At 41.0% G+C, this 27,182-nt stretch overlaps 1 protein-coding gene across 1 annotated transcript in view; it reads right to left on the bottom strand.

Annotated features, from left to right (window-relative positions):
- pde1ca (phosphodiesterase 1C, calmodulin-dependent a) overlaps positions 1 to 27,182 on the bottom strand; it is a 57,015-nt gene that overhangs the window by 13,701 nt on the left and 16,132 nt on the right. The window contains exons 4-16 of the mRNA XM_030079983.1: positions 11,131 to 11,244; positions 10,214 to 10,396; positions 9,379 to 9,445; positions 8,006 to 8,122; positions 7,160 to 7,300; positions 6,306 to 6,406; positions 5,878 to 6,006; positions 5,591 to 5,692; positions 5,321 to 5,441; positions 5,017 to 5,098; positions 4,621 to 4,741; positions 2,884 to 3,059; positions 614 to 910 (exon numbers count right to left, since the gene is read on the bottom strand). Coding sequence (XP_029935843.1) covers positions 614 to 910; positions 2,884 to 3,059; positions 4,621 to 4,741; positions 5,017 to 5,098; positions 5,321 to 5,441; positions 5,591 to 5,692; positions 5,878 to 6,006; positions 6,306 to 6,406; positions 7,160 to 7,300; positions 8,006 to 8,122; positions 9,379 to 9,445; positions 10,214 to 10,396; positions 11,131 to 11,244 — 1,751 coding nt within the window. The remainder of the gene's footprint in view (positions 1 to 613; positions 911 to 2,883; positions 3,060 to 4,620; positions 4,742 to 5,016; positions 5,099 to 5,320; positions 5,442 to 5,590; positions 5,693 to 5,877; positions 6,007 to 6,305; positions 6,407 to 7,159; positions 7,301 to 8,005; positions 8,123 to 9,378; positions 9,446 to 10,213; positions 10,397 to 11,130; positions 11,245 to 27,182) is intronic.

The following is a 27,182-nucleotide window of genomic DNA, read 5'->3' as shown; positions in this document are numbered from 1 at the left end:
TTACCACTCATCTTGACTAATAACACGGCTATTGATATCTTTGGGTTTGGTTATAACAATTTGTAACAATCTCCACCTTTAATAATAATAATAATAATAATAATAATAACTTTATTTGTATAGCACTTTTCAAAACACACAGTTACAAAGTGCTTCACAATAAAATGAAATAAAATAACAACAACATAAAAATAATAAAATAATAAAATACAATAAAATACAATAAAATTAAAAAAAAAATAGAAGTGAGGATAAAACAGCAAAAAGTAGTGGTATTTACAACTGCTCAAGTTCTGGACTTTTAGAAAAATCTACAGTTAAAAAAATCCTTTTCTAGGGCCACGTCTGATGTGTGTCATGAAAGTTTCACAACAGTGGCGGATGCTCATTAACAATAAAACCACCAGATGCTTGTCATGACCAAAAGGACAATGGTCATGACATCTATAATGCTGGAAACATAATTCTGGTATTATTTAGTTATTTATTTAGTTATTAATGATTAACTGCTTTGTGTAAAAGATTGTGTAACTCAATTAAAGACTTATAAGTCATCATTTCTGTATTTGTGTCTACTGCAGCCTACTGAGTTAGTAGTTGGTGGACCACATACCGTTGTGAATCTGCTGCTTGTCTGTGTGGGTCTCAGGCTCCTTGGGGTCTGTGTGCTTTTGGCCTGGTTCTAATGTGGAGTCTGAAGCCCCCACTGGATTCTTGTCCTCTTCATCCTCTTGCACTTGTTCCCTCTGGCCTCCCTCCACGTCCTCCTCTCCCTCCCCGTCCAACTTCTTCTCTTTTGTCTCCTGTCCTCTTTTGTCATTGTCATTTGTAGTTACTGAATTTTTCTCTTCTTTCCTCTCCTCCTCCTGACTGGCCTCCAGAGCCTCTTTCTTCACCTTCTCTGCCAGGTCTGGCAGTAGAACACACACACACACACACACACACACACACACACACACACACATCAATTATACGGTATGCTTGTATACAGTGGGTGGACAAATAACAGAAATCCTACATATAAAAGAATGAATTTTGAAGTAACTAAAGCACAACTAGGATGTTTGGTTGGTCAAGACTGCGTGGGTTGGTGTATCCCCTGGATGAGTTTAGGGGCTTTTGTCAAAAACATTTTCAGACCACAGTGCTGTAGACTGAATTACCACAGAACTGAATCTACCTTTGGGACACAGTTTCAACCAAACCTGGTGTTGTGGTGGTGTGGTGTAAGAACACAAAACTTAAGCCCTGAGTAATGGAATAAAGTAATGTGGTCTGTCATATCAATTCTTTCTCCTCCATCCACATACATTTAGATTTTGAGAAAGACCAAAGAAGCCCTCAATCCATAAAGCCTGGTGGATTGGTAATGCTATGGCACCATCTACTGGGAGGCATTAGATGTTAAGTCTGCTGTGCATAGGCAGGTAACAGCAAAGGAACATCAAGAGCAGGAGCAACCCAATTTCCCCTCGGGGATCAATAAAGAATTTTCTGATTCTGATTCTGAACCTAAGGGACAAACACTGCTCTCTCATGGTGTTTCCATATTATTTTGTGATAATGCCTCCACACACTTTGCTGACCTTATGAACAGCAGGATGAAAACATCATTGAGCTTTTGAGGAAAGTGGATCTCCACCTCCATTCTCTGTTGACTGATTTGATGCTTGATGTTTCTACAGTAAATACACTCTACACATATCAGTTACACATGCATACATTCATACATACATCAAACTTTCATTGATTATTATATATGCCCACTAATTCCATAGAAAACCAATGACAGAGATGTTTGCTGACAGAGAGGAAACCAAAGCAATATCATTTTTGTATCTGCCACACCATGGCATAAAATTGTCTCACGCAGACCTTAGAAAAATATCCTTATAAATTATTTCAATTAATTAAATTAGAATGTGTTTGCCCAAATTAAATTATCTTCTTCATAAACAAAGTGAAATCCAAAAAGGTTTCTCAACCCAGAAACTGACTCAACACCAATAGTTGAATCACTATACCATCTCAATTTTAATTCAAAGCAATGCCCAAAATCAAACGATATCCTCCACAGCCATTTTGGGACATCCACATGCGCAAATGTTCCATGTAGTTTTAAGTCCATATAGAACATGACATTCATCAAGTTCATGCCAAATTCCAATGAAGGCAGACGTTGTTGTTTTTTTTTTTAAGAAATTGATTCAGTATTGCCAAGTGTTGCCAGAATTCCCTCTTTCCCAGCTGTCTGTCCACTCTAGTTGCTGTCAATTCTAGTGAAGTTACTGAGAATACTTCAACCTCAGCTACTAGTTATTTTATATTCTATGTTTTTTTCCTGATCAGACTATTCATTGGCACATGCACAACACACATTACTAATCATGTTACCTTAGACTCGCTGCCAGGTCCTGTTAGCCATCAGACTTGTGGACATTGCTCCATCTACCCCTTATCCAAACCCATCGATGACTTGTCCCTCAAAATGCTTTGTAGCTGCATTATATAATATAAAACCACTATCAACAGACAGGATCAAAATTATTGGACTGCTGATCACCTCCTGTAACTCCACATAGTCTATTTTGATTTCTAAGCACTGTCTGATGGACTTAATGAAGAACTGGACCCTTCTTGCTCAGATTTAAGACTCCAAATCCATGAAATCCACTAACAAGAAAGTGGATTTCATCCAGGATGCTAACATGGCGGGCCTTGCTAAGTGTTTGGTTGTGTTATATTATATTATCAATGTTTTTATTTGATTTTTCACATTTGTTTTTTTTTGTTTTTTTTTTTTTTCAGGTGACTTCATATGTTTGGAGAGAGTCCTGTAAGGTGGACCATTTTTAAGAGATAACAACAAGTGAGCGTGGCTACCTTGAGCTGCCTGAGCCTTCCACTTCTCTCTGTTTTGACAAACTTCATGATTCCATGTGGCCTTGAAGCTTTTGAAGTCCACTGTGGTCAAGGAACAATTGAGGGCTCCGCTGCCTTCTGAACCAGGATTTTTTACACTGGAATGTTTCCCATTGCTGCTGCTCATGCTGTTTAGACTGGCAGACAAGACATGAAGACGTCAGTACCCACAACATGTGCATACGCAAATGAACACATTCAGTCACAAATGTTTATTCAGTATGCATATAAATATATGGAATGGAAAATGTGAACATATATTAATATCTATACATTTGACATGTATATGTTTTAATCTAGTAAATGTATAAGTGTTACTGTATGTTAACATATTCAAGTGCAAACACTTAACAGTTCATAGTAGTCAAACTCTTTGGGAGCATGTATTTTGCAGACTCCCAGGGTCCTATGATCCCACGGTCCTGTGTTCCCCAGCTCTATATAGCACATAATGGGAAGCTCAAACAGATGTTCCCCAGCTAACCCTATGCTGTGGGCATAGGGTTAGGGTTAGGATTTTTGGCCAAAATGAATGGGTTTAAATAGAGACGTTGGGCCTTCCAAGTTTGCACCTCGTGCCAATATTTTGGAGCAGATAGGAAATTGGAAGCTTGAAGTTGGAAGCTTGGAAATGACCTTCAGATCATTAGGGGGCAATACTGAGTCAACAAATTTCAATTGTGTGTTGAAAATTGAAGTTGGAGGTATTGCCAAATGCACTGTAGGTGTGTTAACAGAATACTGAACTGGGGAACATAGGACCCTGGGAACATAAGACCTTAGGAACTTAGGACACTGGGAACATAGGACCCTAGGAACAAAGATACGCTCTCACATGTAGCCACCATCTTTTAGAAGCAGATGTTTTAATTAAACCGGGAAAAAGCAGTGGCACATTTGCAAAACTCTGCCAAAAATGACCTGTATGCAGTTTGTACAAGCAACCAATTATTACAATTTATAGTTATGTTTTAAAGTTAAGCAACCTCTAGCTATCCTGTAAATAAAGCCATTCTGCTGTGGCCATATATCAGGTTGTGTGGCATAAAGAGCAAAAAAATATGCATCAGGAGGTGGTTGGGGTGGTTGAACGGTCAACCCTAACCAGGACTTTGACACACAAAACTCGAGTTTGATTCCCATGTAAAGCAAAAACTGGTGTTCATTTGCTGATGATGAGCTACAACTAACGCTAGATTTTGTTTGCTAGGATTAGTTTTGGTTTGCAAACCCATACCATCTTTTCCAAACCTTAACCACTTTGTTAGCTAAGCCAATTCAAACCATGTTAGCTATGTCAGCCTACACTACTCTGCCTCTGATTGGTGAACTCTAGCTCTAACCCGACCCTAAACCTAACCTTAACCAACTGAACCTTTCCAAGAATCTCAGTATTCCTGTAAACTGGGTGGGAAACAAAATAACTCCATTATAAAGTTTGTCTAGAGTTTGCAGGTGTTGTCACCACTAGGGGGCTCCACTGTGTTAGTTCTGAAAAGTTAATAAGTTGGTAAATAAATTAGTAACATACCAGTTTCTAGGCCTTTCTCCCTACCTGCGGTTCAGCAACTAGCAACACAGTGACTTAACATTATGTTTTGCTTTCTTTCTAAAATGGATTAGAAGGTGTGTGTGTGTGTGTGTGTGTGTGTGTGTGTGTGTGTGCGCGCGTGTGTGTGAAGGTGAACTGTGTGTCACCTGGAGCGTCTGAAGTTTACCAGTCCAGAGCGTGATGCCTCGTCAATGAGCGGTGTCACAATCTTCTCGGTCATGTCCGTCAGCACAGTGAAGGTCGGCTCCACGATGAAGTCTATGAACCCTGCAGGAAACAGAAACCTCTCTGAAAAAAGTTTCAGTCAAATGTAAAGGGTGCTGTGTTGCATTTGATTTTCTTCTTTCAAGTGCAAATGTGGATGGACCTTAGGACCTTTTGATGGTTTTGATCTGATAGACTTGGTACTGCTGGGCTTACTGTAGGCTGAGCTCACAAGAAGTCTGCTAGAAACATGCTCAATCCTAGATTTATTTAAAAATAAATAAATAAAATAAAATGTTTGTGAATTCCATACTGACCAGCATCATTATGTATCTTACCGATCTGTGATTGGGCCACCATGGTGGACTTGCGATCACAGAGAGGAGAGAAAGCCAGGCCCAGCTCTGCTTCTTTATCCCCCTAGAAACAAATGCAACAGCAATAGGCCTAATGATTTTTATGTTTTCTGAAGTATGGACAGAAGCATAAAATGAATAGGAACCAAGGTAGGAAAGACAGAAGTTGAGATGGCACAAAGGTTCGACTGAATCCCTAAAGTTGTAAATACATGATAAGATAAATAAGAGAGCTTTATGCTAAAATGTACGGTGTCTAAACTCTAAGGAGCTGACATGTGTTTACCTGTCTGAAGAACTCCTCCAGGAGAGAGGTGGTCCAGCGGTGATGGAGATCCCAGTGTTTGGCTGGGTGGCTAATATCAGCGGTGTGCAGGAGCAAAGATAAGGCCTTAGGCTTGTCAATCCTACAGACAGCATGTAAACAGATCTGGAGGTTAGTCATCGGTGTGAAACTGCATTTTGGTCAGCAGCTGAAGAGAGAAGAGAGAGAAGTGGGGCCCGGTTGCTAAAATGATAAATCAGGCAAATGGTAAAAGCACATCGCCGTACTCACGCCTCAGGTTGCTGCAGGAAGTTCTTCATAGCTTTTATCTGTTGGAAATGGCACGACATGTCAGTAGCCAACACCATTTCCACGACCAGTGCCCGCAGTTCTCTGAGGCACAGAGGGAGCAGCGCAGGGGGAGAGGGTAGAGTGTAGAGACAAGTAAAAAAAAAAAAAATCTGTGTAAGTTTAGGGAAATACAGATTTTCCTTTAGGTGTGATAGGTTTTACAGACACAGCAGATCTGTCTTTAATGTAACTGTAAGTGAATGAATGTGTAAAATGTCTCCTCTCACCTCCAGTCATCTTTGGATAGGTTGAAGAGGATGTTCATCTCATCGTCGTCTTGTAGGAGGCGGTAGGCAGCGCTCACATGGTGGTTCTCCAGGACGGCTCGGTCGTTGTACAGGATGGCTGTGTCTGACCTGCAAATTCATAATGACTCATCTAGCCTTTTCTGATGCTGTAATTAATTCTAACACATGATAAGGTTCCATATGTAAAGGGTAATCATTTGTTTTGCTGTGAGTTTTTTCACTGTTTTACATTTGGGGGACCTAGAAGACTTTTGAGAGTACTCTTATTTCAACCTTGGTCAACTTTGTTTTTATTGTCTTGTGGCCCTTAAGCCGAGATGACCTTTAATTTTCTGATTAGAATGCATGAGTATAAAGGCTGGAGCAATTTAAATGCTTGTGCTTTCATGTTTGATGGATGGGATTACCTCGTCTGAATATGGAAGTTATTGGTGGTCCCAGTGTGTTCATAGTCATGGATGGCAGCTGCAAAGATCATGGCAAAGATCTCCAACTCAGTCAGCCAATGCTGAGAGAGAGGGAGAGAGAGAGAGAGAGGGAGAGAGAGAGAGAGCAGGTTCCAAGAGGTTAATTTGCTGCTGTGTTTGCAAGTGGACAAACAAGATTCTCCCCTACTAACAGCATTTACAGATTCCAGATGATGCATTATAAGGGTCATGGGAAGTGACATGCTCACACTTCTCGTTTCATATCAGCCATTCCACTTATCTCCAAGATAAATGAATGTCAACATCCCAGACAGCTGCATTTGTTACACTGCAAGGTTTTGTCACTTTTTTGGATTAAGATCACATGTACTGGCACGCAAGGAAGTTAACTGTGTAGCTACAAGGTGACACACAACAGCTATCTGATCCTGCGCTCCAGCACACTGGGTCAATAGCCGTCTTTCCACTGTCGTGCCACTGTGAGTTATGGCTGTCTTGGAGTTAGACGGTGTGAATAGCCCTTGGCCTCAAGCTGCAAGAACAAAAAACATTCGTATTTCCACAGTCGTGCCAATAGCCATGCAGTCCTGTCCATGCATGTGAGCGGGAAACTGGACACAAGTGGTTAAAGACTGCACACCTGGCCACCAGCTAACCAGCTAACTACTGTAGAACTACGTACCACCATTTCTGTTTTTGGCAGACCTGTCCTGTTGTGTGTTGATGTGTGGTGAATATCTGACTAGAGATGCATTTTGTCCTTAACTTTAGTGTATGAAGATATATTTTTTCAGTGTGCATTTTCCATAAGCAGAAACCAAAAGCAATCGTACCACTACGCCAGTCTTGAGGAGCAGGTAGTGGACAGTCTGCGTGACATCGGCGGCATGCATCAGGTTGTGGTAGGGGTTCTTGTGTTTGCTGTAACCCACCTCCAAGGCCTCGACAAAAGACACCAGGGCAGAGATGGGGATCTGAGAGAGAGGCAACACAACACACAAAGACCAAAAAGACAAAGAGCTTAGCAGAAATCACTGGTACGGTCATGCATCTCTTTAGGGTAACACAGTGCAAGAAGTGTGATTGGTCCACTTGGCTGCTTTGTACTCCCTCCCCAGTGTTTCTGGTTGATTTCCGTTCATGGTGAAAATGATAAAATCCCCACATTACAGAAAGATATGTCTAAATTTATGGTGATGAATACTCCAAAACATTGGTTTGGACACCAACAGATATGGCCGTGATTGCACTCTCTGTTTCGGAAAATGTGAGCACGGTTACTTGTGTTTGTTAGAACAGAAGTAATAGAAAGTTGACACTCCAATTTAGCATTTCATTGGTCTATTTAGTCCCATGCAGCAGAGCTGACTATAACTGTTCACACTGATTAGAATTACTATGTTGCAATAGCACAGAACCATAAATGAAACTTAAGTCACATGTGACTCTTGGCAGAAATAAATCCCTTTCTTTCTTTGATTCCACTGAAGAAAAGGAGTTTTCTTTACCGTCCACTCATCAAAGTGAGGACCATCTAATTTCCCTGCAGACACACAATCCCAACGGCCCAGATTCAATAAAATGTCACAGACACACACACACACACACACACACACACACACACCCAGACACACACACTCATCTGCAGTCACAGATAAAGGAAATGTTTGGTGGTGTACCTTGAAGCGACTGATTAAGTCGTATCTGGTGAGCAGCTCATAGAAGATAAATTTCAGTGCGTGGTCTCCGCTGGCATCGTTCAGCGCAAACACATCAAAGGACCACGTGTCCACATGCTGGAAAAGACACACACACACACACACACACACACACACACACACACACACACAAGTTGGTTTCCATCACTTCAGAGGACATTACATTGACTTACATTCATTTCCTGGAGATCTATCCTAACCTTAACCCTAACCACTACCTGCCTAACCCTCACCCTAACCCTAACCTCACACACACACACACACACACACACACACAATTAAACCATTAAACACACTATTATTCATGAGTATCCTCCTAATGTTTGATTGTACAGAAAGAGTTTTCCCTCTCTGGTGGTGCCCAGTGTCAGTAACACCTTCCAGCTGTTAATCTCTGGCTCAAAACACTGCAGACAGGGAAACACAGCCACAGCAGCAGGTGAGCGCCTCTCCAAGCTGTCTGCCTGCCTGTCCTTACCTAAGTTAGCTAACATTGAAACGTAAAAAGGACGGCACTGCCCACCCTTGATAAAAGTATTATTGTCATATCTTTGCAATTACTTTTATTTGTAGACTGTTATATTTAGGCCTGTAAGCAGGTTGCCTTGGGTCTTCTGGATTATGCAGTCCTCAGCTTGGCCTAGATGCTGGGACTTCTTGGAAATGTATAATTTATGTACGTGGGTTTGACAGTCCATCAGCTGTTTTCTTTGATTCGCTTCACAAACAAAACAGGTGGTGAGGCTGAAACAAGCACTAAGCCAGTTATCACTTGTTTTATTTTGTCTCTGTCTTTGCATCTACAGTAAGAGCTCATTGCTGCCGTGGATTTGCACAGGATTCCTGAGATCACAGCAGAGCTTTGTCACAGCGGCCATTTTGCCACAAAATAGCAGGGTAAACACAGTTTTGTTGCATTTAAGCGCACCAGAGTCCTGCTGCTGTTAATGCTGGCTCACGGGAAACTGCACTTAAATGGAACAGAACCTTAATGAATGTCACCCTTAATAAAAATGGCATATTTCTCATTATTTTACACTCTTCACCACTGTGTTGGTGTTTCCTCAAATGGTGGATATTGCAAAATACTTTTATCAACCATTAATTGTGGAGGCAGTTATATGAATTATTTGAACTGATTATGTGTGCATTTTGGTGACTGGATCACTGGCAGTAATAATGTACCATAAAGTAACAAGGAAAAGGCATTTAGTAGTGCTTTCCTACTTTGTTGTGTTAATGAAGCAGATGTTGGAGTGGGATACAGAAATGGAAAGGGCAGTGAAAAGGTGGGTAAGTTGGATCACACACACACACACACACACACACGTTACCTTGAGCACAGAGATGACATTGGGAGGGTAACTGAGGCCGACCATGTTGGAGGTCCGTCTGTACATCCTGTCAAACAGATAACACACATCAACACACACTAACACAGACACTGGCATACACACATTTTCATTTTCAGAACATAATTTATTTAGCCATGATGAAAGCCTAAAATGTTTTAGTGGCCTAACCCTAAACCCACCATAAAGGTGTTTTATTTGCCTTGTTATGTAAGCTCTGCTGTCAAACAGGTAGGCTATATATGGAATTTGTACTGTCCAATTTTATGTGCATTTATAATCATCTCTATGTCGTTTGTCTATTTGTTGTAGCATTGTGCTCCTTTAGAAGCTTTATCGGTGCTGATTTTACATGAACACAGCTAGTGAGCAGACTGACTGCTATTTTTTTTAATGTTGTCAGACAGTTGGATTATTTCAGCCATTACTGAATAAATATTATAATGTTTGGTTCTTCAACCAAAACCAACTACTAATGTATACAGTGTGTATACATGTGTACAGTTAGTTCATAGTTGTTACTTCATAAATATTTCATGCATCACTGCATCAGTTCATGCATGTAGCCTTATTGAAGTCTGATGTCTAAACAGGGAAAACAGCCTGTGGACTAAAGCAGCCTTGAACTTGGTCTGTGTTGAAACTAGCCTGCAGAAGCCTTGGCTGCAGACGCAAAACTAAAACAAATCAAACATGAGAAAACAAATGAAAATAACAATAGTGACCTCAGGGCACTATTAACCAAGCCAAACCCCCTGAAGAAAAGGCTGCTGGGGCCAAACTAAATAAAGCTAAATCAAACTAAACCAGACCAAACCTCTCCACAAAAATCCCGGCCTGCACAGCATGAACTATGCTGCGGAAGCGCGGTTTCTCCTCGGTGCGTCGCAGCATCAGACCCATCTGGCGGGTGAAGGTGGAAGCTAGCCAATCACGAACCTCCGACGGCACCGAGTCCGACTGGATGTCACTCAACTCATCCTCCGTGTCCACCAATCGCCTGGAAGGAGAGAGGGAAGGGGAGGGGAGGAATGGCTGATGAAGGAGGAGGGCATGAAGTATGTAAACACACACTCACATATGTGCATACACACACAGACACATATGCGCACACACACACACACACACACACACACACACACAAATGCACACTATTCTAGTGACCCATAATTCCAGAAGTGTCCACATGCATCCTGCCTTATATAACCTGATCAACTGGAATCTGGGCCACCGGGTGTATGTGTGTGTTTGTGTGTGAGAGAGAAAGAGAGGGGGATGAGTGTAGATAAACAGCAAAAAGATCGAGGGAAAAAGAAAAAGGTGGTACAGATCACAGATGAGAGAATCAGGACAAGAGACAGAGACGATAATGGAAGATAAGGAGAGACAGATTCCCTCACACACACCCTCCAACCAACCAAGATGAGGATGACACAGATATTTATGAGGATAGACAAACAGATATACCTTCTCATGATATTCACCATTATTTACCAGCTAATACGATCTTGTTTCTCATTAGACTCATTACGACAGCCACATTAAAAATGTCCTTTATTATTAATCTAAAATCAACTGCGAAGGACATGACACAAAGTGAATGTGAGAAAAGCGCAAGGGGGTTCCATCTGTGATTTGATGGCCAGGCCTCTCTCTCGTGTAAAAGACACTTTAAAGGTTCAGGTTGGCTGTTATCTCACTGGGGCTCCCGTGTTTCCATAGGAAGCCTCTTACCTTGTCTCTTCAATGTAGACAGATTCAAGGACTGAGGCAGCATACTCCAGGTTCTTCTTGAGGTCCACCACTGATGCTTCCCCCCTCTCCAGCTGCTTGACCAGGCATCGCAACCTGCAACACAGAGCCACCATGAACATGAGGTTCACCTGCTAGCTTGTAACAACCCCGACTATTCAGTTTGGGGGGAAATCAGTACCTGAAGTTCATATTTCTATAACAGCACTGAAAATTAAAGAGTAAAATTAAGGAAAATTGCACTGAAGGTATCATGTAAAGCCAGCCAGCCATTATTTGTAAAATAAGCCCGAACAGTGAACAGGGATAACAAATGGAGAAAAGGGATCACTTTTATGGTGTTATGTCCTCACAAATGTGTATTTCTCAGAATGCTGCACACAGTAGTTTGCTGCAGGTGTACAAGGATAAAATGATCACAGAAAAACAACTGGAACAGATGATTTAAGCAACATCACACTTGATGTGGTGCTGCTATACTGCATATCAGCACGACTGTGATTTGGCTACAAACAATCACAGCAGCGCTCATATTCAGTACAACAGCACAATCTCAAGTGTGATATTGCTTTTATACAACAGCTCTGCAAACAACACCGTTTATCAAGTACCAGTTAACAAGGTAAAAAGAGATGACAGACGATGACTTATTTATTTAATCATTTATTCAGCTCCACCGACACAAATAGTCAGAATTCAAGTGCCTTAATTATTCCTAAGCAACACAGTTTCCTGACTGCAAGCTAGCTCACTACTTTGTGTAGGTCTATACATTACTGCAGGCTAGCTTGCATCATATACACTTCTTTGCCTTACAGTGTTAGCTTCATTTTTGCTTTTCTTTTATTTTTCCAGGTGTGCTGATATAATATGAGCACACCTGGAAGTTTGTACCAAAGTGACCAGGTGTCTTTCCTGCCCTTTGTCCTCTTCTGACAAGCATTCATAATTTAATGCCACTGATCATTTTTCAAAATGTGTCCATTTTTGATCTTTTGTGGTGTTAAGTTTATTTAGGTTAATGTAAACAACAGTTACAGAACACAGTGAACAGAGCAATACATAGCACTAAATAGTATGAGTGTTGTTTTCCTGTACATCAGCACTCCTGGCCACTTGCTGTTCTCACATGGAATCATTCAACTAATAATTTCTATCAAATAGGGATTTCCCTCCATCCTTAAGACATAGTGGATTGACATGGTTAGATTTGTTGGTGCACCTGGCAAAGTCAATGAGCCTTTGTTACTTTGTAACAAAGGATTAAAAACTGGCTAAACACAAGCTTATTAGCGATTAGCTGATTATTATTATTATTAGAATTTGTTACAGGTTTTTCTCCTCAAATATATTTACTGGCCTGTCATGAGACTGTAAACTTGAACAAACACACTTCAGCCTTCTTCACCTCGAATGGCCCAGTTAACTGCATGTATGGTTGAAGTGTGTGTGTGTGTGTGTGTGTGTGTGTGCATGCGTGTTTGGCATAATACCAGGGAAACAAGGAAAAGAAGTCCTAGGCTCAAGCACATTTATTGTCCATGTTTTGAAGAATTTCATTCTGAAAGCCATCTGAATAGAGGCGTGTAAACTTTTTGCAAGAAGAGTGCCTTGGACATTTTTTTTTTTTTTTTTCCTTTTTTGAACCGTTGTCTTCTACACCAAAGAGCATCATCACACTTGTTTAAACTTCACTCTGGACCTTTTCCAGTGCGATGTGCATCTTAGAAGCAGGTGAATATTATTGTGTCATACAAAAAAAAGTTATTCCCCTCTTTACATAGAAATGTGTGTGCATGTGTGTGTGTGCTTGTTGCTTACAATCCCTCGTCAAAAATAAATAAATAAATAAAAAGATATAATAAATATAATAAAAAAAGATATAATAAATAAAAATAAATAAAAGAGATTTGTCTGCAAATACATCAAAATGAGTTAAGTGTGTGTTTAGGTGTAACTAATATTAACGTGGGTATCATCATGTGTGTTTGTGTGTGTGTGCGTGCACGTGTGTGTGAGTGTGTGAGTGCACATGTGCATGAAGAACACATGGGGACAGGTTTGACCTAATTCCATGAACATCTACTCAGGTGGCACAAGTTTGGGCAGAGGAAGCAGGGAGAGGGATGGGAAATCTACTTGTTCCTAGTCTCAGATGTCCCTACGCCAAACAGATACACATATACCAGATACAGGCTGTCTCTGTTATATCCAATCCTCAAGAACAGTCGGAAGCAAATTTTCATGACTATTTTAATGTCTCAGAGGGAGTGTTTTGCATACACAACACTTTGGGAAATTTCCCAGCACCCAAACAAATGTCTTCTGCTATCCCAATGGTTGGAGTTAGTGGACTAGCTGTGTATTAGCTGCTAGGCATACATAACATGATGGTAGATCATGGTAGCAGCTGACAGCTGTGATAACAAATAGGAAATGAAAGATAGATTAGTTTTGGGGCATAACTACACATTTTGACTAATAAAGGCAGATCTCAATTAGAAGCCGGGCCTAGTTTTTGCAGCTCAGCAGCCTCATTTTTATACAGTTAATATTCACACTCACTGGTTTAAATAAATGATGTGATTGTATTTTCTGTTGTTGAGCAGCAAGAGTTTTGAACAAAATAAATTAAAGGCAGGTTATCTATAGATGTCTGTCCCAATGCCAGCTGTATTCAATGATTTTAGCAAAAAAAAGGCAAATGTGATGTTTCACAGTTCTCCTTTCTTTAGAAAACCCTTGACCCTAACATGATTTGAATATGCAGCCTTCTGAGCTGGAGTCAGACACACTACCGTTGCGCCACAGGGTCCCGCCATCTGTACACTTCAGGATCATTTAGTAACTTAAAAAAGTGGTTTTGCTGTTTAGTCACTCTTTAGTTACTCTGGTCTTTGGTGGCACATGACGTCACCACCCATAGAGTAGTAGCTGATATCACTTGCCACCCAAGACCAGGCACCCTACTTTTCAGAAATGTGGCTTCACCCTGCATTAAGCAGATGCAACAACATTTATAAGCTACAAAATGTGTGTCATCAAGGTCAGCTGGAAGTTACAATTGCTTTGCCTTTTTTGCCTGCAATTGGCAGTGTTCATGTCAAGCCCTGGGTGGATCTGATGACAGTTTAGGTCAGGAGAAGCATTACTGGTAGTGCTAAGATCACTTCAAGTGATTTCCAGAGAACACCAGCCAGGCTTCTAGGGGATGCTATGATGCTTAATGATCTTCTACTGTTGACACTTCCACTTTATATTCCCCTAACACCTGTGTAAAAATCTCTACCATGTAAATAAGTGCGCGGGTTCACTTGATTTACTTAAAAAAGAAAATCCGCCAACAGCATGGATTTATGTGCAGAGTTCCCCATAAGAGTCTCATAGCTCGTGCTGTGACATTTTTACTGTGTTGCTGGAGAAGGCAATCAAGCCACAAAAGAACATAAAATGGAACATAAAAATGACTTTACACTAAGTTGAACGATCAAAACACACAGCGCTTTAAAATACCATGAAACTATGAAAATGGAACTCGGACGTAATTTGAACACACAGCTGGACCTGGAATCAGACGTGCTACCATTGCAACACGAGACGGCAGTCTGCACACTCGCTGATCATGTAGTAACTCAGAAGAGTAGTTTTGGTGTTTTGTTGCTCTAATGGTTTAAAGAAAGGTTCCAGTTCTTTGGTAGCAACCAGGAACCCTGCCTTTCACCTTTAGAGCACAGTCTTCACTTTGATTTGGGTTTGGTGTTTAGTTACTGTTTAAGGAGAAAATGTGGCTTTATCACAGTTCCCATCTGCTGTTCTTTAGAAAAAGCATGACCCCGACATGATGTGAACACAGCCTCTGAACTGGAGGCAGATGTGCTACAAACAGTTTTGCAGTTTAGTTACTGTTTAAGGAGCAATGTGGCTTTACCCCCTGCTGGAATTACTGGAATTGGAATTACTTGCCAGGGTTAATTTTTGGGTGTTCAAGCCCTGAGTGGAGCTCATGTCAGCTCAGGCCAGGAGAAGCATTACAGTTAGCAGATCAGAGGGCTGTGTGTTCAAATCACACAAGCATTTTCCAGACAACACACAGCAGACAAGGGAAGCAACTGGGGAAAAAAGAAAATGTGATACTGAACACACCCATTTAATTGTCCCCAAAATAACACCCATGTGTACTAATCTACTAGACTGACAAAGACAGACAGAAGCATCAATGTCAGCTAGTAAATATGTCTCCCATGTAGCAAGTGTTCCCTGGTTCTCTTTACTCAAAACATCTTCCTTTAAAATGATGGGATAAGGAAATGTCACAGAGGAACTCGAAAAAATAGTTTTTGCAGTTTAGTTACTCCTTAAGGAGCAATGCGGCTTCACAATCTCTCAAGAGGACACAGTGACATTTATAACTTGCAAGCTCAGGGTAGGACGGATGTCAGCGGAGGTCTTAGAAAGTGTACAAATGGTAATGGTGTTACGAGTGTAATAGCTACAGTAGAGTTAGTTATTTGGAGGAAGCCTGGGAGATGAGAGAAAAAAGCTCTTGATCAGGATAGAAAGTAATCTTTATTCAGAAAAAAATAACAGGATTTGATTCCAATTTGATTTTGTATGTGAAATCGTGTATATGTCCCAACCCCTGTGTGGACAGTGTTATTTTCAGTTTTGCCAGTGCTTCCAATGTTTTGCCTTTTTTGCCGTGCCCTGTGTGTCGCCCATGTCTTCCACCAGCCCCGCCCAGCTTAGTTTCTCCTCACCTGCTGCTTGTTAGTCTCATTATCCCAGCCCTCGTCCTGCCTTCTCCTCAGCCAACCAGCTTTCCTCCTGTTCTCCTGTATCGTCAGCTGTTCCCAGCCAGCTCATTAGCTCTGTCTGTGTGAAGTCTTGTTTGGAGTTCAGCTCTTTGTTATGTCTTATGTTCCCCATATGCCTTAGCTCCTATTTTCCTGTAATCTCCTTGTGGTGGTTATTAAACATAGTAAACGAATCAATGAATGTAAATGCAAAATTCATTCATATCTCTTACATGTATTTTTTTTTTCTAAGATGCAGGTTAACCCCATGGACTTTGACTAGTACTAACAGTGTTTTCAATGAAGTCAGCGATGTGATGGTTCAATAAGAGGAACTCTGTTTTAGGCAACACCAACAGCCCTCAGCCACAGTGAGTGAGTGAGTGAGTGTGTTTGCATGAGTGCCCGTGATGTCCTTGCTCCAGCTCCTCGGGGTTTATTTTGGTTGGCTGGTTAACTCTGACGTCAGATTTTCAACACAGTTCTAGCAGCTCACACCCCTCTTGTGTCTGGCATCCCTGAGGACACCGGGGAGCTGCTGTAGCTCTGCTGGCTCTGTGCAGTTTCCACTTGTGTGCTTTTTTTTGGGGAGGTGTTTCCACATTGCATCTGATTCCCTGTGACACTAAACCCTGAGGCAGTTTAATAACTTATCACGCACATTAATATATTGGTATATTTTGAGCCTTTACCTATGCATTTTTCAGGCTATTGTTTCCGAGGAGTATTTCATTACACAATACAGACATAACTCATGCAGATGAGACACATTAACATTATTCAGTGATTCCAGATTCCAGTGATTACTGCTCAGTGGCAATATGATGTATTCTGAACAGATGTATGACTGAGAATAATGGATCATGCTAGTGATTTTGAGTGTTTTCACTATTTACAACAAGTTATCCACATTTAACATTATAACAAACCATGCTGCAAATCACTAACGATTTCACAACATATAATCAAAATCCCTCTGCTTTCAAATATTAATTTTCACACCTTATAATATTCTGCCTCTGTAAGTAGCAAAGTCATTAGTCAAAACAGAACTGATAATTCTCTGTGTTAAGCAAATGACTCCCAGGGGACTATTTTCTCTGGTGGAGGGAGCGATTCACTCTGCCCAATTTAAAGTCATCAAAACACAACAGTGCTGCTGCTTTTAGGAAAACTGATGTGGAGGATGTTATTACGGTGATGAAAGTTAATATTCATATCATAGTGGAATAAATGGAAACCAATGGCTGGATAAAAAAGGGATGAAAAATGATATGGGAGTTCTACAATACAACTTCTTGCTGTGGGAAAAGATTGCGTAAAGTTTATACATTTTGTGAATAAACATGCAAAATCACTGCTATGGTTCTTTAAAAGCATAATGCCTGTGACGCAGCCTGTTTTGTCTTCTGCGTGAGTGGGTGCACGTGTAAAGACACTAAACAGCCATGAATAACCCAAAGCTTCAGTCTGACCTCTACCAGCTGACCTTGAGCACAGGCGCACATGCACAGAGAGATTGGAAGACATTAACATACAGAAATGAGAAGGGAGTGATGGAAACAGACGAGTGCGAGAGAACAACAGTGGTCTGTAGGGTCATCAGGCTCCATCCAATCTAATTCCATACAGGAAACCCTGACAGGAAGCATCACATCAATTAGCTGCCTGCAAATGAATTTGTCACGCACTGAACTGCAAAATACTCCTGAATATTTGATGCTGCTCTAAAAACGCGAGGCACAGGGGCCTCCTCGCTCCTCAATCTGTCCTTGCTGGTGGAAAGATGGCACAGCGGTGGTAGTGGGGTGGTAATGGGACAGCGGTGATGGGGAAATGCCATTATTTTTCCGCCTGACTGCAGCGTGTTGATTGATCTCTGCAGACATAGGACAGCCCAGTCTGCACCTGGTTATTACAGTGGTGCATACGTGAGAGAGGGAGAGAGAGAGAGAGAGAGAGAGAGAGAGAGAGAGAGAGAGAGAGAGTTGACACAATGTGATCCCTGCAATCAAACAGTGGCAAAATCAGGTACATTTAGCTTGTTGGTGTTTGTTTGTTGGTTTGTTTGCCTCCTGGTGTTCAGTGGAGCTGCCTGTAGACCCGCCCACAGCCTCTGTCTGGATACTGGATGTATTCATTATGTAATAGGATAAAGGGCTAATTAAGGGCTTTAGTAATCCATTACAGAGAGGTGGAGAGACAGAGGAAGAGAGAGAAAGGAGAGACAGAATCAGCGCTGGGAAAAGTGGGATTGTGTGTGCATGTGTGCATGCATGTGTGTGTGTGTCTTCATACCTATGTGAACATGCACAGGTATAAATACCACTGATTCTTGGGAATTTGGATAAAACAGGTTTTAATTTTGAAAAAAAAAAAAAAGGTGCGTTAAATTACAAAATCTGAAGGTATATCATTATAAGCCAAGGTCTTGGCTGTTCAGCAATGTACCGGTGCAACCTCCTCATTTTGCATTTTTTTCATAAAATAGGCGTTTCCAGTTATTAGGCTACTTTGTTTTTGTCAACATCGTCACCGTAATGTTTTTTTTTTTTTTTTTTAATTTGAAAAACATATTTTTGTATCATTAAAATGTTGTAAATTTCCAACAGAAATAGCATTTTTCTTAGTGGGACATGATTTATCCAAATTCCCAAGAATCAGTGACACACAAAAACCCACAAAGAGCTGAGAGAATATTACAAAATTAAAATGCACATACAAGGGCACATGAATGGTATTTTTGCTCTAATAACTGTTTAAAACTGTATTTGCCCCGTCTCTAACATCCAGAAAGATCAGGAGACGGAAGATATTGTTTGTTTGTTTTTTTTGACTGAGAACGTGTTTGTATGTGTGTAAGCCCTGGACTAAAGGCGAGGACATCCCACATTGCAAGTTTGCAAATGAGTGTGAAACGTCTGTAAGCCCAGATCTACTGTATGTGAGGAGCGAGCCCAGGGCTAACAGATGTGAACGCAGTGTGGAAAGTAGGAGTGTGAACGACTCACATTTTTATCAGACTCCTAACTGATGGGTGAGACTTTTTTAGCATTTGGAATTCAGTATTCTTTACTGCGTAGCTTTGCTGTAAAATAAAATGGCATATTAAAACAGATCCACCCAGCAACAATAAGATGCTCAGTAGTGGTTGGGAGTGAAAAAATGAATTGTTGTTTGTAGTTGCACAAATAGGGGGTGGACAAAAATGTCAGTTGAGCATTGTTCCCATTCATTCACTGTTCTCTTATTCCCTTTCTTACTCTGTACTTATTTGGACTTATTGTATATTGTTGTATATTGTACATAGGTTGTATATTGTATATAGGAGTGTTATATATACTTTCTATTTTATTTTTATTTTATTTTTTATCTATTTTATTCTTATCTATTTTTTACTTGCACAGTGCTGGAGTTGTTGCAATTGCATTTCACTGCTGCTGTACCCGAACATCATGCATGTGACGAATAAAAATCTTGAATCTTGAATCTTGAGCTCACCAAGATCAACTGTTTTTTTTTTTTTTTTGTCCCTTATTTTCCATAAAGTAGTGGTGTGTGATGTAAAATGCTGAAACAGAGCCACAAATGAGACGGATGTGGAATTCACTGAGCCAGCAGGCTTGCAGCGTATTTCACACATGATAAAGCAGAGCAAGAGAGAGCGAGTGATTGGGAAAAATACAGAGCCCTAACGGGACAAAGGGAAGAAAAGATAACATGTAGGAGAAAACAAAGGAGGTTTTAAAAAAGTAAATACTTTTTGTGTTCTCCTGAGCAAGTTTTGCATTCCCTTGCAGAATGTTCTTCAGAATGTCGCAGCGTGTTCTCCAGTGATTTTTTTTTCTCTTTATTTTTAAGACTTGTGCGGAACTTCATTCTGGATGACTTTAAGAATGTCTTTTAGTGTAAACAAAGCAGCAGCTTGTAAAGTTTTACTTGGCTTGGCTTCACATATAGACATTGGGGCTTTGGCGTTTGACCCCTGCATCTTCCTCAAACATTTCTCAGGAGAATACAAAACTTTCTCGACTGAACACAAAGTTTCTCAGGAGAACGCATAGTTGTGCAAGGGAATGCAAAAGTTTCTCAGGAGAATGCAAAAGTATTTAATTTAACCTCCCTTTTTGCCACAAGTGTAATGTTTTCTCTTTAATGTCCCTTTCAGGGCTCTTTAGAAAAAGGGCAGTGAAGGGGGGAAAGTAAAACAGAGTGATCCCTGGTAAGCACAGAAAAACCAAATCATCTGACTAGCAACCAGCACAGACCTCACATCTCTTGCAGCACTTCCAAGAAACAGATCAGTCTGGTGAGTGGGAGGCCTCCAGTTAATTACATCATCCACAGAAACCATAATGACCACTATTCTACCCAGTCCAGCAAGACAGCTTTCTGGTGCAGGTGCTCCTGTCTGGTGCTGAAGACCGCTGAGGAAACGTCCTTCAGGTTTTAGAGGAACCAAAGGACACTATTCAAAGTTTTCACCACTTTTTCCAATTTTTTAATTTAAAAAATAAGTTGCAGTATTTTATGCATTCATACTTAGTGCTTGTGGACTTTCGTAGTTACAGTTTCTGCTTTGTTGATTCACAAAAAATCGAGGGATTGAAGGTAAACTGAGGCCACGAGGGTGTTACAGGCACACTGATGATGACTCTATGTTCTTCCCTTAGTCTGAATCACTGATATACACTGGTGTGACTATACAGCACCCAAACATGAATATGTACAGCACAAATCACCAGCATTGTAGGGTGAATTTACATTTCTGGAGATGGTTTCAATGAGGGGCCAGATGTTTAAATGCTACGTATGCACAGAGACATGCCTACGCTATTTTCTGCACAGATATCATTATTTATAAAAAAAAAAAAAAAGAAAGAAAGAAAGAAAGGAAAAAAAAGGAAAATGCACACTTCACACCAAGCATACACAAAGTTTTGGCTGCAGGCTGGTGGAGAAGTGGTAGAAAATAACATTACAGGATGAACTTATGTGACATTATTACTGTAAATTTTTATTTCAATATACCTAATATCCAATTTCATTGTGCTGTATGATTTTGTACAAAACCTATTTATCTATTTTTTTTTATTTAGTTATGAGTGACAATATGTCACTGTGAATTTCCCAGTTTGGGATCAATAAAGTATACCTATCTATCTATCTATCTATCTATGTCTGTTGCACTGAGTCACACATAACACAGATTGATGGGTGGATTGATTTAGAGGCTCATTTGTGATCAGTTAATAGTCCTTATGATGAGCTATAAATAGGCTGATGTGTAATGGCTGTGACAGCAATGGCGGCTTTGGTGCTGTTAAAGGACCTCGCTGTCCTTTTAGTTGCCATGCCAAAAAAAAAAAAAAAAAAAAAAAAAAAAAAAGAGTGGCAACAGGTATTTATATGGAAATGAGCTAATTAGGGGTGTGTCAATCACCATTTATGGCTGATTGTAGGGGGTGGGCATTAGGCTCATGCACGTGCCAAGAGTTAATGATGATGTTTTCCAGTGGATAAACTTTGAGCTATAGCCAATGTGTTTGGTGTGCCCAGAAGCAAAAACATCTGTGAACCTCTGTAACAGCTGATGCAAGTTTACCTGGATATACACTCCTGATCAAAATCTTAAGACCAGTTGAGAAATTGCAAGAATTTACATTTTGCACTGTTGGATCTTAAGAAGGTTCTAAGTAGAGCTTCTAAATGTAAAAAGAAGAAATGGGAGTGAGACAAAAAAAAAAAAAAAAATCTCCCACTACACTCCCACTAGCCTCCTGGAAACACTAGCCTCAAGCATGCCGAAACTAATTTTTGAGGTGATTACCAAGAAAGCTTTTTTGCCTTTGCCATCAGGAGGTCATGACAGTGTGGATACCTGACAGAAAATGACACTGAATCCATATTTCTGCGAAGACTTGGGCTTTTAAAGGCAGTGGTCTTAAACTTTTGTTCAGCTGATGAACAGCCTATTTCAGTTTAATGGTTGTTTGCAATAAATTGCTTACTCAAATTTTTTTTGGTCTCACTCCCATTTCTTCGTTTTGCATTTTGAAGCTCTACTTAGAACCTTTTTAAGATCCAACAGTGCAAAATGTAAATTCTTGCAATTTCTCAACTGGTCTTAAGATTTTGATCAGGAGTGTATCCAGATTTACCTAGCTATTCACATTAGATGACATGTGCACAATTGCACAATTTGAAAATGCACACCACTTTGATTAATCTGGATAGACCAGCATGTTGCTGCTGTTGCTTTCTGATGGCTGCAGAGATTAAATCAACCACAGGGGAAGCCTGTTATACATCATATAGGCAGCTGTGAAGGACAGATGCTGGACAGAACTTTATTGAACTTTTATCTAACCAAGTAGGCCTGCAGACGTCTATGGGTTTAATACCAGCTTTACAGGTATTGTCACCTTAATCAAATTAAAATCATGTTGTTAATATGCGAGTAGTTGTTTCTCTTGCTTGAAGAATTTATATCAGTGTGAAACAAGCAAACATATGTGTGCTACTGCACCTCAGTCACCTAATGCTGGGAAAACAGTACACACTGCTTTCAGTAAAGCCTGATATTGGCTGGCAAAGGCAATGATTAACACCAAAGTGGCACAAAAATTGCACATCACCGCTGATCTGCATAAGAAACACAACCAGCTGTGCCACCCCACCCGTCTTGGTGCTGGCAAGTTCAGTTCAGACCATGAGCATCCCAACCCAGCAAAAACAACCAAAACTGGTTTAATGCCAGATGAAATTTGCAACTCGCCAGTATTAAGCCTGGTTAGCATCTAATGCAGGTTTAATGCTGGCTAGAAAATGAAGTCCTGAATTTCAAAGGCCCCTTGAGCAAGGCAGTAAAGCCCAAATTGGGTTTAGGGTCAGCATGAATGGGAAGCAAAGTGAAAAGAAGCTCAGTGATGCATGTATGATGCTTCTGATGTTGTGCTGATCCTCACATGCACTAAATCTTCTCTATTTGCCACATTGGAATGGCACATCAAGTCCTGGCTGCCTGTGGCCTTTGGGGGTGGCAAACCGTCACTCTGCACGGCTGAACAGCTCTAGTTATGTCTGCCCGCCGAACAACACCACTTTCCCTAAAATGGCAGGGATGACGTTTAATACAATAGTGTCATGATACATTGTGGGCATCTCACCACCTTTAGTTAAGCATCAATGCTTCAGCTGAAATTAGTCGGACAATTCGAACATTTAAGCAGAGGAATGGTTATTCTGCATGATCAGTGTACCTACAAATGTTTTCACAAAAGATGGCACCATAATATTTCAAAGTCCCACATTCTGCAGCAGAGCAGAAAAAGATTTGCCTGTAATTGCTGGCCTACAAGACATCATCAGAGCAATGCACTGCACATGTGCATCAAAGCATGGTCTCCAAAAGTCTTTCCCATCACCAACAATAAGAGTCCATGAACATGTAGCGCTGACTGTTTGGGAATAAGCTGTGTGAACAACCAATGGCAGTTTACTTATGTTGAGCTTGGTCACATTATTTTACACACTGCTGTTTGAATGGTTGCCTAAAACTCTGTTTTAAAATCCCACTACTAAACACTACCTGAGCTCAGTGTAAATGATTACCAGGCATTTTAGTTCAGCATTCTGTATCCTGCAACAGTGAGCACGTTTACATGCACACCTTATTCCTGTATTAACCGGAATATTCGCAATATTCCGGTTGCGCACGTGTCATGTAAACACGCACCGAACCCGATTAAGGTCATATTCCGGTTGGAGAGAATTCCGAATAAGCCCCCTGGAATATTCCTGTTCCAACCGGAATATTGGGGCATGTAACCACCTTAGTCGGAAAACTCCCCGAACCGGAATATTCAGTCACGACTGCGCATGCTCGACTCACAAGGACTTCTGTGGCGTCTTCGTTGCTATGGTTACCTGCAAGCGGGGAAAACGGCAGGGCGAACAGTAGCAAGAGCCAGGAGACTGCAGTCCACCTTTAGCTAATGAAAGACTTAAATATCACGGAGTATATAGATGGGAGAAAACATAGAAATAGCGACAGAAGAAGAAGAAAAAGAAGAAGAAGACGAGGAAGAAGACTTCTTCGTCTGTTTTTTCGGCAGACCAGACGCCTATACGCGTGCTGCTGCCCCCCGCGGCTGAGTGTTGCATTACGTCAGAGAGTGGAATACACCGAAACACGGGGGCATGCCAAGTCACATGTAAACGGAATATTCCAGTTGCCACGGCGCAGTTACCTTAACCGGAATATTGAGCCGAACCGGAATATGGTGTGCATGTAAACGTACTCAGTGTGTGGTGTCAGTGAGACTGCCAGGCACCGGAGAAAACGCTGCTTTTGATTCGCATCAGAAGATTAGCTCCCTGGAGGGTCATCATGTAAAGATGGTACCACACATCAGTGCAGAGGTCTGGGTTCCAATCCAGTGCAGGACCTTCACTATATGGCATCTCTTCCCTTCCCTGTCTATCTCCACTGCCTCTGACTAATAATGCAGAAATGCAAAAAAATCTTTAAAAGGAAGATTGCATCACTAGAGGTGAAACACTAGAGGTGAAACATCTGGCCCATCCGGCTTGTTGGAGCCAAATGTTTGATTTATGTTTTGATGAATATTTTATTATATCTGGTTTACTATGATTATTTACCTGATGAATTATGATATATGAACATGAAATATTCTGGTTTATGGTTTATGAAATATTCTGTGGTAAGAAGTCTAAGGGTGCATTCAGACCTGTCCCGTTTGGAGCAGTTGTTCCAAAAAAGGGAGCGTTTCCCCCTAAAGATCGGTTCGTTTGGACATATGTGAACACAGCGATCGCGCTCGTTTGCGGGACAAAACAAGCGGGCTGAGATCACCTAGAAGAGGTGGTCTCGGCTCGATTCCATTCGAGCCCTGGAGCGGTTCGTTTGCAGTGAGAACATAATCGACACAGCAACCGACACAACTCACTCAGAACTGTGGTTCAGCGTCAGAGCCCATCTTCGTCAGCAATTCCTTGTCGCGGCACGTCTTCTCAGTAGATGCAGTATGATATTATTTTCCCTGTGCAGTCTTGATTCCCGGTAGAACTGGATGTTTTCCTCGGTTACAGATCACCGGTACATTAACCATAGAAACACACAGAAACCAACTAGCCACACACGCTGAAGATGCTCCATGGTTTTTGTTTTTTCCGGGGTAAGAACGGAAGAGGAAACTCCTTCTTTCGGGCTAATTTCTGACCAATGAGAGAACAGTTTTTTCGCGCATGGCATTTGTTTACAGCTTTGAACCGCTACAGATGGTTGCCCTGTGAACACAAACGCCCCAAACGAAAAACGAAACAACTGTGTCGATTTAGCCCCTGAATCGGAACAAAGCAAACGGGCCACAGGTCTGAAAGCACCCTAAGTTTTTTTGGAAATAAATACCTTGAACCCGAGGAGAAGTGTTTGGATTTTATGGTCACTTAAAAACAATAGTGCTGGAGCGCGTCTGACACGGATGCATGCAACCGAGAACCAAGAGCATCTTTTATAAGAAAAGATCGCGCTTACACGGCTAACGAAAGCAGTGTCACAAACTGTTTTTACTGCATGGAGTCGCGGCCCCTTGAGCCAGACACAGAATCCTCTGACCTCAGCCATCCCCGAGCTATCCCTACAGGCAGCAGTAAAGGATCAGATTGACTACCAGACAACTCAGTGTAAATGTTGATATTGTTTTATTGCTCATGTCAGGGTTGTCAGATTACTTTCCTCTTGAGGCATCTGAGGGGGCAGGCAAGTAGTCCACATGCTCCTGCAGCCTTACCTTTGGGACGTCTTCTTGTATTTCCTCCTGCGGGACAAAAGGGATGCAACTCATCAGTTTTCAAGCATGAACCACAAGCTTTCATTTTTCAAACATATTGATTGGAATGCATTTTCCATGTATCCATCCTCTCTCCATAGACACATCCATCCCTTCTCCAACATATTTCATGCATCCATCTATCATCAATCCATCCATGTCCCCTCCTATCATCCATATAGCCCACATATTTAGTTAATCCATCAATGGATATATGTCTAGAGACTACCAAACACTGGTTATTAATGGGTGCAGTATAATTCCTCAGGGTTAGTTGGACAAATAACTGAAAAAACTGTTTTGTGCCCTTGTTATACATTCTAATACACATGCTAGCTACGCTTCATGATCATGCCAGTGCAGCTGCTACAGAGAATGACTGTTGTTCTTTAAAGCCACCTGATTACAATAAAACAAAGCATTTCGTGTCAAGGTTCAAGTTTATTTATAGCCCTTCGTCACTATTTACAGTCTCAAAGGGCTTTCATGAGAGAAGTTGTATCTAATTGATTTAATCACGCCAAACGAGGTTAAGGTTTCAGCGGGCAGGCTCTAAATGATCAATTTGACAGTGAAATGCTAATGTGCATTTTGCAGAAAACACTTGAGCGTGGAGTGTCAAATGCACACATGCTTTTACAGCGATGAGATGGCTGATATGAAAACGCATCCAATTACGAGAAGTGCCTCGTGGGAACCAAAGTGATCTCTGCAGAGACCATTTCATAACCCCTCAATCAACGTGTTTGCTTCAATCAGGCGCAGAGAGGAGGAGGTGTTCAAAACAGGGAAAATAACTGCTCAGTGACACATAAAGCAGGCAGATCCACCTGTGATTATAAGATGATGAAGCCACTGTTCAAGTCCCAGTTTATATGTTGTGATGTTTATTGAACTACTGCAGCACTTTGGCTCCATGCCCAGGAGGAAAATTTAATTTGCAGTGTTTTTGGTTGCTGTGTTTTAAGTGACTGGATGGGATGGCCTGGGAACTTGGCTGACAGACACGTTACCTCTCTACAGTGCCAGTCTTTGGCAAGCTGGCACCAACTTAATTTGAAGGTTCCTGGGGTCCTGATAAGTCACATCATTTACTAAGTTAGATTATTTGATTTAGGTTTTGCATATGGTTGTTCGACTTTTTTTGCAGCGTTAGCATTGCAGATTTTGTAACCGTGTTGACACACTTTCAAGTGGCTTTACAAAATTTGGAAGTGACTGGTGGTGGTAGGAAGACGACCATATTAACTCTTTCAGGCTATTCCAACAGTAGTAAACTGATTCAGAACCAGTTTATTGTTTGATTTGCTCCAGCCCAACACCTTGGCTATTTCAAGCAACATTAAGCTTGATCAACTCAAGTCTTAAATAATGATATATTTGGTAT

This window comes from Myripristis murdjan, chromosome 20, assembly GCF_902150065.1.
Source record: "Myripristis murdjan chromosome 20, fMyrMur1.1, whole genome shotgun sequence".
Lineage (NCBI taxonomy): Eukaryota > Metazoa > Chordata > Actinopteri > Holocentriformes > Holocentridae > Myripristis > Myripristis murdjan.
This window is presented reverse-complemented; position numbering and strand designations above follow the sequence as displayed.